Genomic DNA, 15022 nt, shown 5'->3' with positions numbered 1-15022 from the left:
ATTAATGTGATAACAATGAAATAAGATTCTGAGGTGTAATTTGGGGCCAGTTCAGGTTGTGTTTGAATGATTTATCAGTGTTGAACAAATATTATCTTTATTTTATTTCTAGTCGTAAGGTTTCAAGACGATGAGAAGTTCAAAGAGGTTTTTGAAAAAGAAACTATTAATTTTGTTTGTAGGTGTTGCTCATGTGGTAGATTTAAGGTTTCACAATGGCCTTCTTGCTTTGGTTGAGAACCTTGCCTCTTCTGCAGTGGAAATTTCTGGCTTTTATCTTCATCTTCTTTCAACACCCACACAGCATACACTTTTACCACGTTATCTTTATCTACAAGGTTTTGTAGAGTTGTAGGTCTTACAAATATTATTAACAAGCAAGTGAAAATAATGTTTAACAATGTAAATTGCGACTTAATTTGACTGTGTTAGTTCAGATTTCATGGAATTCCCACGTCATTGATTGAAGAGATGTGTTGTTTTGTTTTGGTGAGAATTTTCAATTTTGTTTGTAGTCACGTAGTCAATTTGAAGTGGTAGTGAATCAATGAAAGGTAATTGTAGCGTTTGGTTTGGCCAAGTCCTCTTGAGACTGCTCAAGATGTCCTCATTCAAATTAAATCAAGAGGGCTTGACGTTTCTACATGTAGGCCAAAAGGTGAATGACCGACTGTGCTTACCTTATCACATCAGACATTGGCTCAAGGCTAGTGGTTAGCATCATCACTAAATTGCTACATCTACAGTCTTAAGAACAATGTACAATTAGCTCCTTGCTGTATTCTTGTACAGTTTGTCTTTGTGTTTTGGATCTGTTCTTGGTGGGACAGGGGAGGTTTTTTCATACAGAGGAAAAACAAACTTAATTTAGACTGGTAGAGTTTGAAGATTATTGTATATAAAAAGCCATGGCTTGTTTTGTATCTGCTCTGAAATTCTAGGCTTGAATTGATGTCTGGAAATTCATTATTGTTATACTTTTGTTACATATTGATTTGTTTATAATAATATGTAATAAATGTATTACTGTTGGATAATCAATGTATTTAAATTTATGTGAAGTATTACATTCAAGTAGCTTCTGTTTTACCTTTTGTGCTTGTTTGCTTTTGTTTGTATTATGATTATTATTATTATTAAGGGAATCAATGTGTGGTGAAGAGGTTTTCAACTAGTGGTTCAATCCCAACGAGGCCTGGTTCTGGATAATTTTACCGAGACGAGGTCGAGGTAAATTATATAGAACCAGGCCTCGGCGGGTTGAAACCACTAGTTGAAAACCGATTCAACACACTTTGATTCCCATTCATAAATACCTTTTCGGTCAAAAACATCATCATCACTTTTTGGTCAAAGAGTAAAATAAATGCAACTAGACATTAGGTGTTTGTGAACAAACACAAAGCTGTTCTGTGTTCTTTTGCTTGGATTATGAGCTAAAATGACCAAGGAGTCTATCATTGAAAAAAAGAAGAAAATGCTGAATGAGTTATGGTGCCACTTCCGGTTGACCTGGAAGTAGAGGTCAACATGGGGTCATGGTAACCTAATGCTAATCTCCAATGCCCAAGGAGTCTCTAACTGAGAACAGTTTGAAAATCGATATTGCCACACTTTGGGTTGACCCGGAAGTAGAGGTCAACTTGAGGTCACGGTTTTTCAAAATAAATCTCCAATCACCAAGGAGTCTTTAACTACAAACAGTCTAAAAAACGGCAGTTTACTTCTTGAGATATGGTGCTACAAAGATTTCCCAATTAAATATGCAAATAAGGGTCACGTGGTTAATTAATTACGATTTTTAACATTTTTGGGGGTCGGTGGTTTGATGTTTGATCTAGTACGATTTGATTTTACAGAACTCTTAACCACCAAACTCTGCGCTCAGGGTACGAAATTAAGAAAATTTGCTGGTTGCCCCCAGGGCAACCAGCAACTGAAAATAGGTTGCCCACAAGAAAAATAGGTTGCCCGAAAAAAAAGCGATAAAGGTAATCATTGTTATTCTTTGTGTCATGCAACTTTCGTAAATATTAGAACTGTCAGTGTCAACCACGCAAATTAAAGTAGCGAGTGGATCTGCGCTCACACATGCTCGCTAGCTGTTCCCACACGCTTGTTATGTGCGCGTGCAGCATAACACGCGTGGCACCAGTGATCCCCGGAAAAGCGCAATTTCTAGAAAGCGCGTGTGCCCGCAGCCTCCATTCATCGTGTTTATCATTTGCAAGCTGGTCCCGCGCGCGGCACACTGTGCAGCTTGACAACTGCGCGGCACCAGCGGTTGCTGGAAAGCGCGTGTGCGACCAGGATCAGCGGTGCAAACGTTCAGTCCCAACTATAGAAATGACCCAACTATGTGTTTTGCTACACAGCAAAGATGGTAAGTAAAGGCCCATATATCTGCAGTTAGGCTGATTCTATAGTTGGGACAGAACAAGAACGTGAATTCCAATTGTAAATGCTGTACGTGTACCCTACGCACGTGCATTACTGTCCCGCTATTACACAGCACTGCAATTTTAACCGCGCTGTGCCATCGCATATTATTTAATACGTGAATGATGATGCTGGAAAGTTCTCACATGGCTCGCGGTTCGGTCGTGGAATATACAAAAATGGTTGAACATCATAATATCAAACGATCTTTGGAGCTGGCACAATATAAGCAGGTTAGGCCTAAATTGTTTTTTCATAAGGTTGCCCGTCGGGCAACGGCGACACAATCACAGGTTGCCCGGATGATTTTTTGGTTGCCCCGGGCAACCGGGCAACCGTTAATTTCGCACCCTGGCGCTTATGGTCACCATTTTCCGCTTACTGTGTTTTTCAAACATCATCGTGTCATGCATGCACACATGTTATGTTGGGCTAACAATTGAGAAAAAGAAAAGGCAACACTATCGATATAAGATAAGAATCTAACTTAAATATTACAAAAAGAAATATTTTTTTAGTTTTGGGGGATAAACAAAATATTGTTCCCGTGCGCAGATTCGAACTCGCATGTACCAGTGAAGTAAGCGCGACTGATGACCACTAGGCTATGAGGGCCAATGCATCACTCGAGGGTTTACATGTATTTATATCAACAGAGGGGATTATGATCCGGCGAAATAATTCTTGTGTCATGATTTTGCGAACATTGTCACTAAATATGAACTGCTAACGCCTTTAACTATTAAGTAGGGTTGAAATGTAGTATAAGATGCCTTTAGGAGTTTTTGACGAGGACGTCGTTGTCGTAAAAAACCCCTATTTAATTTCGCACGTTCGTCCACGGAGGACGCCACCTCGGAGTCTAAATTTGACATTTTTTCACTCATTGCTCAAAAACTACAACACCACAGCAAGTAATATTTTAAGGGAAGCTTTCAACTGTCATTATCTTCAAACTGTTTAAGTTTAGTGTAATTCTGTGGACACCATGGTATGTCGTCGTCGTCAAAAACCCCTATATTTATATACGCACGTTCGTTAAACGAAAACCCTAAGCCTTCGTGTACAAAGCATATTAGTCCAGAAATCGGTTAGGAAACGAAGAAACATACACTGCGCTGTGGTCCAGAACGTATGTAGAAAAACAAGAAAAAGAGACTTGAGTAGACTCCTCTCAAGAAGTCACAACTCATGATAGGTACATACTGAATTGCATTTACCATAGAGAATGTTTAACAATAACATGGAAGTGACTGCATCCAGTTATGTTCAAGCGCCTAGACTCATCTCAAGAAGTCACAACTCATGATAGGTACATACTGTATGGCATTTACCAAAGAGAATATTTCACAATAACATGAAAGTGACTGCATCAAGTTTACAAATTAAAAATTCAAATGAAGACGGTAGGTCGGAACAGCTAAATATTATAATTGTTAAATGATTTCTTTCAACACAACACCCCTCCAGCTATGAAATGGTAAAGCCCTCCGCCGCCCTCGGGTAAACAACTCCTTATAAGGGAATGCTGTGCGCGTCGCGCGTATCGCGTGATGTGGCACAACTGTTTCAGTCGTTGCTCTCGACCAATAGGAATGAAGAAACTGTCTTATAAGAACAGGTGCAAGGTCGCGTGTCACGCCCATGAATTAACACTTTTATCGGTCATAAAGGTTTATACACACCCACGTGACGCACTCTCCACCAATAGGAATAGCGAAACTGTCTGAGGTATTTATGAATAGCTATTAATTAATTGTTGTTGTTTAGGGGTCCTATGCTGAATTGAGTAGTCTATAATTTATCAACATATTTCAAGCACACTTAGTTTTTTTCCCCCATGAAACATTGAGGTTTCATTGGGAAGCCCTTGTAGATTTATTTACTGTATTCCTACATATAAATTTCAAAGAGATTTTCAAAAAATAAGCTATTAACTTTGAGTGTGTTACTCAAATTTAAGTGAAAAGGTGCTGCGCATGTGGTAGAATTAATCAAATAGAAAATTTCTTGATGCACAAACACACAAAGTCTGAAACTGAATCTGATGTACAACATGCACGATTTGAAAAGAAAACAGCAAGTTGTAAGCATCTATAGTGTATAGATGTATATAGCCAGAAAACAGCAAGTTGTAAGCTTCTATAGTGTATAGATGTATATAGCCAGAAAACAGCAAGTTGTAAGCATCTATTTAGTGTATGGATGTATATAGCCAGAAAACAGCAAGTTGTAAGTATCTATTTAGTGTATGGATACAATATAGCCAGAAGACGGCAAGTTGTAAGCATCTATTTAGTGTATAGATGTATATAGCCAGAAAACAGCAAGTTGTAAGCATCTATTTAGTGTATGGATGTATATAGCCAGAAAACAGCAAGTTGTAAGCATCTATTTAGTGTATGGATGTATATAGCCAGAAAACAGCAAGTTGTAAGCGTCTATTTAGTGTATGGATGTATATAGCCAGAAAACAGCAAGTTGTAAGCGTCTATTTAGTGTATGGATGTATATAGCCAGAAAACAGCAAGTTGTAAGCGTCTATTTAGTGTATGGATGTATATAGCCAGAAAACAGCAAGTTGTAAGCATCTATTTAGTGTATGGATGTATATAGCCAGAAAACAGCAAGTTGTAAGCGTCTATTTAGTGTATGGATGTATATAGCCAGAAGACAGCAAGTTGTAAGCGTCTATTTAGTGTATGGATGTATATAGCCAGAAAACAGCAAGTTGTAAGCATCTATTTAGTGTATGGATGTATATAGCCAGAAAACAGCAAGTTGTAAGCATCTATTTAGTGTATGGATGTATATAGCCAGCATGGGTTGTAGCTTATAACACTCTAATTCGCTACATCCTCGCCACTCTGCTTGCCAGATGCAGTCCTTTACCACACCTGTCCAAATCAAAACTCTTGCTTAAAATTGTAAATGAGCCTTCGAGAAAGACTCTGCTAGGGTCGAAACGTCAGGCCATGAACTATTTTTTGCATTTATACTCTCGGTCCATTTGGTTGGTAAGTTGTTTGCAACAGCTAATTCTATTTTCTCATTAATATTGGAAAATAAGATTTTTTTTTCTGATATCATGAAACCTGCTAAGCGTAGAAAAGTATTGCTCAGCAGGAATCTGTCACCAGCCAAAATGTCACTGAGAGCAGCTTATTGGTATTGGTACCCTGAGAATGTTCTGCATAAGAGCTATTTGGGCATTAAGACAGGGGTCTATCATAAAAAGAAATTAGCTGAGCACAATAAGCAGGACACTAGTCACAAATGATACATTTAATGCTGCTGGTAACCTTATTCTAGTTTAGACAATTGTTTTGTGCTTAATTACTCTTTGTGCTGAAAAGCAGAACTGCTCTTCTTTGAAATTTGCGCTGTGGAGCCCAGTAATCTCTGCTTGTGGGTTAGTGCATAGTTTCTGCAGTGGCTGATATCGGCAATGAGGAATATATCGGTGAAGAATGCATACATTAATCAGGAGGAACTTCCATTATCCAGTGTGTCTTTGCACTTGTTCCACTGAAATTTGGTTGGAAAAAAAACAAATTCAGTGGCAAGTCCTTTTTTCATTTTAGATGTATACTGGTGTTTTTATCTCGGTTAAATTCAGGGAATGAAAATCCTTAAACAAGATAAAGAAATAACAAATACTGAGTTTCATCTTTGATCAAGTTGTAGGAGCTTTTCGTTTAGATGCTCAGTTTTGATTAAACGTATCCTTTCAATTATCAAACACTAAGCTTCACTCTTGTCATGTAAGGGCAAGACTTATATAGTAAAGGGCACATCTTTGAAGGGCAATAAAACAATGATCATGGGGCATGGAGGCAATTTTCCTCATTGCCTTTATGTAGTATCAGACCTCAGATTCTCTGAAATATAAAAAGAAAACATCAAATGTTATCGCCTAAATTATCACTGAGAAAGTAGAATTAGCTGTTGCAAACTGCTACGTTATTACAGTGACTTTATATTAATGGACAACTAAATCATAACTGTCATATCAGTGGAGATGAGTGAAAGTCTATAATGAAGGGTTAGTACTGCGTACTGTAAACAAGAAAGTCAGCTACATAAGATGGATACATCGTTCTTGTAGAGGGATATGGTAGTTCTTAATTCAGAAAAGGTCTCTAAGTTAGAGAAGGTTGAACCTGTGAACATTGCATCCCTGAAGTATTGGACCTGTAGTAATTGCTAATGATTTGTGAGTTAGCTTTCCCGTTAGCTAAAATCACTCAATTTAAGCCACTGAGTATACAACAAAATATTCACTAACTAGTTGGAATCGACAGCCAATTCTTACATCTATATTATTTTAAATCCTGCACAATACTTAAATCTTAATTACTTCCACCTGTTATTAAAACATCACATTAACTTGTTGGACGCATCATTAAAAAAACTGATTACTAAATGAAAAATATTTGCACATCATGTTTATCAAAATCACTAACTGATCATTCAATGTTTGTGAATCATCATAACCGTTATACATGTTCTTTCCAGTCAGTCATAATTCAGTGATTAATTTGGTGATTGAAATTACTAATGACTACTAAGAGTTAATATCTGTCAGTGTAGTACCAGTGTATATCTAATGATCAAGGTCTTGGCCCATGCATCGTCTTAAAGCCTCCTATTCATTTCTCTATTCATGAAGTGCTATCCCTTGGGGCATCAAGCGTCATTGTAAAACCCCCAATCTGACAACTTGTCAACATACCGTAGGGGGAGGAAGAAACCCAGCACTTTCCCAGAAACACACATTGGTTGTCCAAAAAGAGCACTAGGGGTAGGAGACTACGGTGGGTGGGTGCAGGCTGACTAGGCATGAGAAGATAGGCCTTACAGCGGACGTAGCAAATACGTGAGCAATTTATAGCTTCATCAAGCCATGTGAGTCACCCTTCCACACAGGAACATACCAATTTTGCGCATTGGTTTTTTCTTAGTTTTGTGTTAGGGTTGTGAGTGGTTGTTCATGTGAACCTCTAGGCCTTGCCTTGATTCATTCCACCCAAGCAGCCGTATCCAATCTATCTGGACTCTCCAATTCCCATTTGCTGTGATAGCAACGTGCTAAGTCACCAGATTTCCTTCATTTCCTCCCTTATTATCTCCTCCTTTTTCCCGTTACAGGATCTCTCTGGTTCTTTAGATGACTTGCCAACTGGAGCGGATTTCTCTCAGAATAATGTTGCAACCAGCTCTCAGAGCGTTGATACCTACTCTCAGTCCTCACAATCTCCTCACATGCATCCCTCTGTGTCTGCGCTTAGACCATCTCCATCGCCAGTTGGCTCACCGGCAAGTCACATGTCACGTTCATCACTGTCTCCAGCAAGTGTACCAGGTACAAACCAAGACTCCAAATATCACCCCCGCCCCCCTTCAAAAAATATATCATCAATTAAAATGTCTTTGTCTGGTCTATAAAATCAATCATCATATAATATGACATGATCAGATTACACAACTTGTCTACACAATATTTTTTAGATTTTGTTTTCAACCCTGGTTAAATTTTCTTGAAGTGTAAACAACTTGTTAAGAAGGATAGTGACAATTGGCGTTTGGTTAATGTCGATTAGAGTTGAGTCAACATCAATTAATATTCGTGTAAAGAATCTTACACTTCCTGCTCTATACATAAACATTGCTGGCGTTTGTTTTAATCTCACACCAACTCTTGATGTCAAGTATTTAAGATTGTTTATTTATGTTTTTTTCTGATGTAAAACCCACTTAATTTGTTCACATTAGGAGGATCGCTAACTCCCCAACCCACTTCCATGCCGCCACCTTCCAGCCAATCAGAGTCCAGCTCTCATAATCAGATGACTCATTCACCAATGGGACAGCAGGATAGAGGTCAGACACTTCATTGATTGGATATTGTTTGGATATTATTTGCTTCATTCAAGAATGGAGTTTTGCCATTCACTGTGCGATCTGTAATGTCACGAGGAACACAATCCATAATCAATTACGCTAGTTGTCGAACCTTTACAGTGTGTGTTTCCCTTCTTATTTATATTACATTGTATCTTTTACAAATCAGGAATGACAAATTGGCCTGGTCATAAAACATATGACTTATCAGCAAATCAAAGTTTGAATCCACACTGGGTTGTTTCAAATTTATCCACTTGATACAACTTGATGTTTATGGCTCTCATGGGGAATGGAAACTAGTGGAAGTTCATTTCTAACAAACGGATCGTTTGACAAATGTATCTTTAGATTGTTCCTAACAGGCACTTGATTCTTGTTTTAATGAGCACATAAATGATGGAAAACAAATGGTACTTGACTCTGTGAGATTTGATCTAGCGCTATAATGGCAATGGTACTTGACTCTGTAAGATTTGATCTACCGCTATAATGGGAAGTCAGAGTTCACAGACGTTATGTTCAATTTCTTGAATCTTTTTCTGAAAATCTTTCAACAAGATCTTTCTGGAAATAACAACTCGATAAACTTTCAGGGCTAGATTTTTTGCAGCCAAATTTGCTCACACCACATCTTGGAATAGATGAGATAAGATTGATTTGTTTCAGGCAGGAGCAGATCTCAATCACAACAAAGGGAAGCCGACTGGTCTTTGATTCATTTTGTTGATTTGTTGGTTTTTATTGTAACTATGGCTTTAAAGGGAAGGTACACGTTTGGTAATTACTCAAAATAAATATTAACTTAAAAACTGACTTGGTAATGAGCATGGGAGAGCTGTTGATAGTATAAAACATTGTGAGAAACAGCTCCCTCTGAAGTAGCATAGATTTTGAGAAAGAGGTAATTTCTCACTAATATAATAAAAGACTTCTAGCCAAAGGTCTTTTATTCCTCTCTGAAAGCACACAAATAGGTCAAAAGGGTGTTTTTTCTCTCATAATTTTCTCGCAACTTCGATGACCAATTTAGCTCAAATTTTCACAGGCTTGTTATTTTGTGCTTATGTTGGGATACACCAAGTGAAAAGACTGGTCTTTTACAATTACCAAATGTGTACCTTCCCTTTAATGATATGAAAGCCTCGCATTGCAATGCTAAAGTAATTTTTTTACTTTTACCAAAATCTTTTGTAGTACCATAATTTGCGGACCATAAGCTGAGGCTTTTGAACTGATTTTGAACATGCTCTGTGATTTCTATTTTGGGTGGCTTAAACATCGACATGTAAAGGAAGCTTTGGCAATTTGGACAACAAACAAATAACAAAGTCCTCTGTTTGATGTTTGTTCTCAGATATATATTCACAAAGCACCACATTTATCTTGCTGATGTTCTGCTCCTGTAGGTTTTAATCAACCAATGATGCCTGGTGCAGCCCAGATGGGAACAGCAGCACAGATGGCATCAGCAGCCCAAATGGGAACAGCAGCCCAAATGGGAAGCAACCAGATGCCCCCTCCATATGGTTCCCAACCAGGTACACCTAAGATGCACCATGGGCAGCCACAACCCACCCACCAACAGAACACACCAGGAGGACCTCAGATGTATCCTGGTATTGTTGGCAATTACCCTGGAGGAGGAGGGAGTGGGTTTGGGCCCAACATGGCCCCTCAATTCAACCAGCAAGGTAACGTTACACAAGTCATATTTACTAACTCTAAATCTATCAATCTTATTTTAGTTATTTCACTCGGAAAAATAGTTGTTCATGTTCTTGCGAAAAAAACACCAAATGCAAACAATTGCTTATTGATTTCAATGATGGAGATGAAAAAAAAGTATTCAGATATTGTTTTTGTTAACAATGAAGCAATCAATGTCAACACTCCAGCAGACTTGTGTTGTTGAAATTTATTGTGCAATTTAGCAATAAAAACAATATCTGTGCGATGGCGTCCAATCTGAATGTCAGGCTTTGAACTTCATTCTGGAAGAGGCAAGGCAATATTAATTTGGTGGAGGGAAAATACTAATTGAATGTAATTTTCATGGGAACATTTTTAGGAAGTCAAAGGCAATGACAAGTAGCAAAGAAAAAGTGTTTTTCCTTGCCTTAGTGAAGTTCAAGACCTGTAATTCCTCCTCTCCAAAGGGTTGAGTTTCAAACAAAATGAATCAAATGTTTCAGGAAAAGCACTTGTGAGCTCAAGATGTGCAGTTTTGACTGACAAGGTGCTGGAAAGCTCTGCTTTACGTCCACCAATCCCCACTTTGACTTCAAACGTCAACTTCAAGTAGGGTCGGCAGTAATTTGATGCTAACTTGTTCTGATGCAAGTATTTTCTTTGGATTTTCCTCATCAGGGAACTTCCCAAGGCAAGCTGGTATGCAGGGTTTTGGTGGTGGACCTCATAGTAACTTCCCGTCCCATTCCGCGGGTAATGGTGGCAGTGGAATGTACATGGATGGTAGAATGCGCAGTACAAGTAGTAGTAGCAGCGTGTCTAGCATGGAAGGATTTGGCAACTCACAATACCCAGGATACAACTCAGGAAGCATGCCTAATACTTGCGGGCCTGGAATCAGTCCCTCACAAGGTACTCCAGGAGTAAACTCAACTGGTATGAAAAGTCCAGGCTTAGGAGGGCATGGTTATGGTTATAACCAACCCCATAGAACAGAGATGCCTGTAATGGTCCAGGGAAGCAGTAATACAAGTAGTAGCAGCAGCGGGATGGGCAGTCCAGGAATGATCACAGGTGCTTCTGGAATCCCTGGTGCAACCAGTGAAACAAGTTTGACTGGTGGAACTACATCACCAGGTATGCCCAACCCGACACCGGGGCTTCTAGGACCTGGTAATAAAGGAGCTCAAGCTGCTGCAGAAGCAGCCGTTATCGCTGCTGCCAACATGGCATCAGCTAAATCATCTTATCATAGAACACTTGGTACTCAACCACAACATGCACGGCAACAGCAGCAACAACCTCAACCACAACAACAACCTCCTTATCCACCACCCTACCAACAACAACAACAACAACAACAACAACAACAACAACAACAACAACAACAACAACAACAACAACAACAACAACAACAGCAGCAGCAGTGGCCTCATGGGCCACCAAATCAGGGAAATCCAAACGCAGCTGGTCCTGTACCCTACTCTTCATCCAGTCCTATGCCAGCTTCTATGCCAAACTCTATGGGTAGTCCCATGCCTCCCAACTCTATCATGAATTCCATGCCTAACTCCATACCTAACTCTGGGTATGGTTCAATGCCTGGTTCCATACCAATCTCCATGTCCAGTGCTAACGTTCCAGGCTCCATGCCACCATTTCCACACGGAAACAATTCACAAAGGAATAACTCCTTCATGTCAACGGATCCATCCGGACAAGTTACGACCACAATGGCTAATAGTTTACCTGGTGAGTCCACTTCTACCACAACCACAACTGTCTTGAATACATTTATATTGATTTTGAAATCCTTGAACTTCACAGAGGCAATGAAGATTTGGTTCTTCTTGTCTTGAGGCTTCTTAAAACACTCCCTGTCTTGCCTCTCCTTTAAAACAAGTTTTATTTGCCACAATGTTCCTAGTTGTGTCTAATATAGAAGGTAATTGTTCATTTAGAGTAGTGCAAGAGTTGCAATGGTTTTTAATGTTTGCATCTACCCAGGTATGATGGGAACTACAGTAACTCCAAGTATAACAGCCCCAGTGTGTATGCCTTCAGTAACAACCAGTGGTGGAGGGGGCATGCCTAATATGCTGGACACTCCTAAAAACAGTCCAGCAATGTCCAAGGATGACAACAGAGCAGATACTCCACAGTCTCAGAAAACTGTCAAGGTAAAGTCCATTTACTATCCAAACCCAACTGCAGATGAATAGCCAATTACATTTACAAATTGTACTGCACCATTTATTTAAATCCATATGACAAAACAACCTTTGGCCTATGGACATTTATTCTTGAGAATTGTTTGTTAACCAAAACAGGGATGTTTGAATCAGCCCAAGTTCTTTACAGCTTTGGCAGGGATTTAGATTGATATTGTATTGTCTAGAATGGATCATGTGCCCTTACAATGACCTTTGTGAAAATTCAATTAATAACTAAACGTTTTTAAAGTTGGCTTTATACTAATGTATGCCTTGACTGCGGGTATAGTTTCTATAATGTTTGTCTGCAATTTCTATAATCAAAGTAGTAATAAAACGACTAAGATGGCATAGCATGTGTTTTCTACGGGCCCTTGCTAAGGTTATGGTTGTCATTTATATTCAATAATTGAAGTTGCACAGACACATTGTTTACTGCTTTCAACTTGAACATTGAGGCAGTACCAATTGTCTGTGCTCAGCCAAAGAAGGAAAATTAGCGCTTATACCAATATCCAATGGTGTGAGCGTCAGTCACCTTCTTACATGTTAGATTGATTCAACATGTTAGATTGATTCAAGCCATGTCTATGTAGACAAGTTGAGAACAAGTGTTTGGATGATGGAGTGGAATGGTTGAGTCATGAAATTATTAAGTAATGCTGATGTTATTGTTTGAATGAAGCAGTCTGAGACAGCATCTCGTCCTTCATCACCTCCTCTTGGACTCCTAGGAGCATCTCCGCTAGGATCACCAGGAGCCATCAGTAAATCATCTCAAGAAGAAAGCGCTCCAAGTCCTTCTCCAAGTCTCATCAATAAACTCCCTGCTAGTCCTGCAAATAAACCTCCTAAAAGGGTGAGTCTTAAAACAATGGTCAAGTGACTGGGCATTGGTGTTTGTATTTGCTTTTCTAAGCGGTGATGGTTTATGCACTGGTGTCTAGCTGTTCATGGATTGTACATGGATTGTACATGGTTATTACTGTCACATCACTATCTGCACATTGTATGGGCATACAATGCTACCAATACTCTCTTATTAGTAGAGTATTGGATATATACTCTGTGCTAGAGTAACTAGTGTCATGCAATTACTACAATGGTTATAGAAATACTGCTGTAGTCATAGAGGCACTGCACATTGTATTGCGGTCGTAGGAACTCTGCTGAATATAAAGTGTGCTTCAATTGTACCCCAAGTAGTCCATAATCGCCCTATCCAATTATACCTCATACCCTTTCCCACACCTGTGTACTCAACCGTACAATACCCATATTTCTCCCACCTACTGTGTACCTTATCCTACATCCAAATCCAATCTTATACCCAAATCCGCCCAGATTTGCATCTTTAGTCTTCCCATGTGTACCTTATCCTACACCCAAACCTTTTCTTAACCCGTGTCCACTCAGATCAACCCTACTCCAATCCCACGTGATCCCAAAGTATACCCAATCGTGAACCCATTCCATACAAATCAATCTCCTCTCCAGTACACACAAGATATTCAACTGCTAAAGCGGCCAGGCGCCTTGACAAATACTCTTTAGTTTGAACACAAGTTGGAATAGGGCTGCAGACCTAAGTAGTGAAATTCTCCAATTCATGTACCTGTTTTCATGGAAAGTCAAGTCGCATATTTAGTTTGACTTTTGGCACGTCATGTCTACACACTTGCCCCCCCCCCCTTTCAGCACATGTCACCATCGTCAATGAAACTAGGCAAGATTGCCGCCTGTAGGATTAGCGTAGTGTCACATGATCTGCGCTATTAATATAACCATTTACTGTTGGGATAACTTAATCAATACAATGGAAGGGTTGTTGCATATTTTGCATGCTGCTATGTTAACACTGGGTGCACAGAGTTTTTTAATCTGTATTCATGATTGTTGGTTCCAACAACAAATCAATTGCATTGGACTCTTTTTGCACTTCTTTCTCTGGATTCTTGGAGTTGATATTGAGTCCCTCGATGGCATGCAAGATATTTGGGCAACAAATTGTATCAAGTTCATTTTAAAATGTCACAGGATGTTAACATTTTGTTGCTTTTTTTGTTCTATTAACTCAAGTGCATAAATGGTTTTGTTCAGACATTTTGCAAATCTTGTTTTTATTATTTAAGTTGTATATTTTGATGTTTATTTTGTATTTCATGGAATCATCCTGTTTCAGAATCAACAACTTTTAAACAAAATGAATCGTTGATTTTGTTTGTTGTGTTACACGAAAGGAAAAGATGCTAACGCTCATTTGGAAACTAATTTAAAATCCAAAGTGGATGAATCTTGGGTCCATTGCATGTACACTCGACCCTTGCTGATGCTAAGCTTTGAATTCTAGAAATCAGAGTGAAGTATTATGATCGTTGGTGTTAATTACATTCAGGGTGTCTCAAACAAAGAGAAAAGTTTTGGCTGTCCAAGCAATTCTGCTACTTCCATGTCTATCTCTGGCAAAATAAATTACCGCACATGGCTTCATTAGCTTGGCCTTTTAGTTGTTTTCAGTTCCAAAGTGGTATGCCTGTAACATGTAGACATATCATGTTCAGCCATCATACTCCAAAACTGTTCCCTATTTTGTTGTCCAAGATCAAATTTCATTCATGATTTTCAAAAACAAACTTCACACAGAATGGTTGACCAAAGAAGAATCCCAAGTCATTATGAAAGGAAGTTATTAATTGAAGTGACGGGAGGTCCTATGGGGTCTACTCACAACATGCCATCACAACACTATGACCTGATACTTTGATTGGGGGCAC

At 39.0% G+C, this 15022-nt stretch overlaps 1 protein-coding gene across 11 annotated transcripts in view; it reads left to right on the top strand.

The window, feature by feature from the left end:
* The window catches only part of LOC117296564 (AT-rich interactive domain-containing protein 1B-like), a 47751-nt gene that overhangs the window by 21796 nt on the left and 10933 nt on the right, over nt 1–15022 (top strand). For 8 of the 11 annotated variants that reach the window (XM_033779563.1, XM_033779562.1, XM_033779558.1 and 5 more), the window contains 6 exons: nt 7591–7804; nt 8215–8322; nt 9753–10037; nt 10714–11787; nt 12043–12215; nt 12934–13107. In XM_033779563.1, the coding sequence (XP_033635454.1) occupies nt 7591–7804; nt 8215–8322; nt 9753–10037; nt 10714–11787; nt 12043–12215; nt 12934–13107 (2028 nt within the window). The remainder of the gene's footprint in view (nt 1–7590; nt 7805–8214; nt 8323–9752; nt 10038–10713; nt 11788–12042; nt 12216–12933; nt 13108–15022) is intronic. The other 3 variants (XM_033779564.1, XM_033779556.1, XM_033779565.1) reach the window with 3 other exon arrangements.

The sequence above is a fragment of the Asterias rubens genome, chromosome 11 (assembly GCF_902459465.1).
Source record: "Asterias rubens chromosome 11, eAstRub1.3, whole genome shotgun sequence".
Lineage (NCBI taxonomy): Eukaryota > Metazoa > Echinodermata > Asteroidea > Forcipulatida > Asteriidae > Asterias > Asterias rubens.
This window is presented reverse-complemented; position numbering and strand designations above follow the sequence as displayed.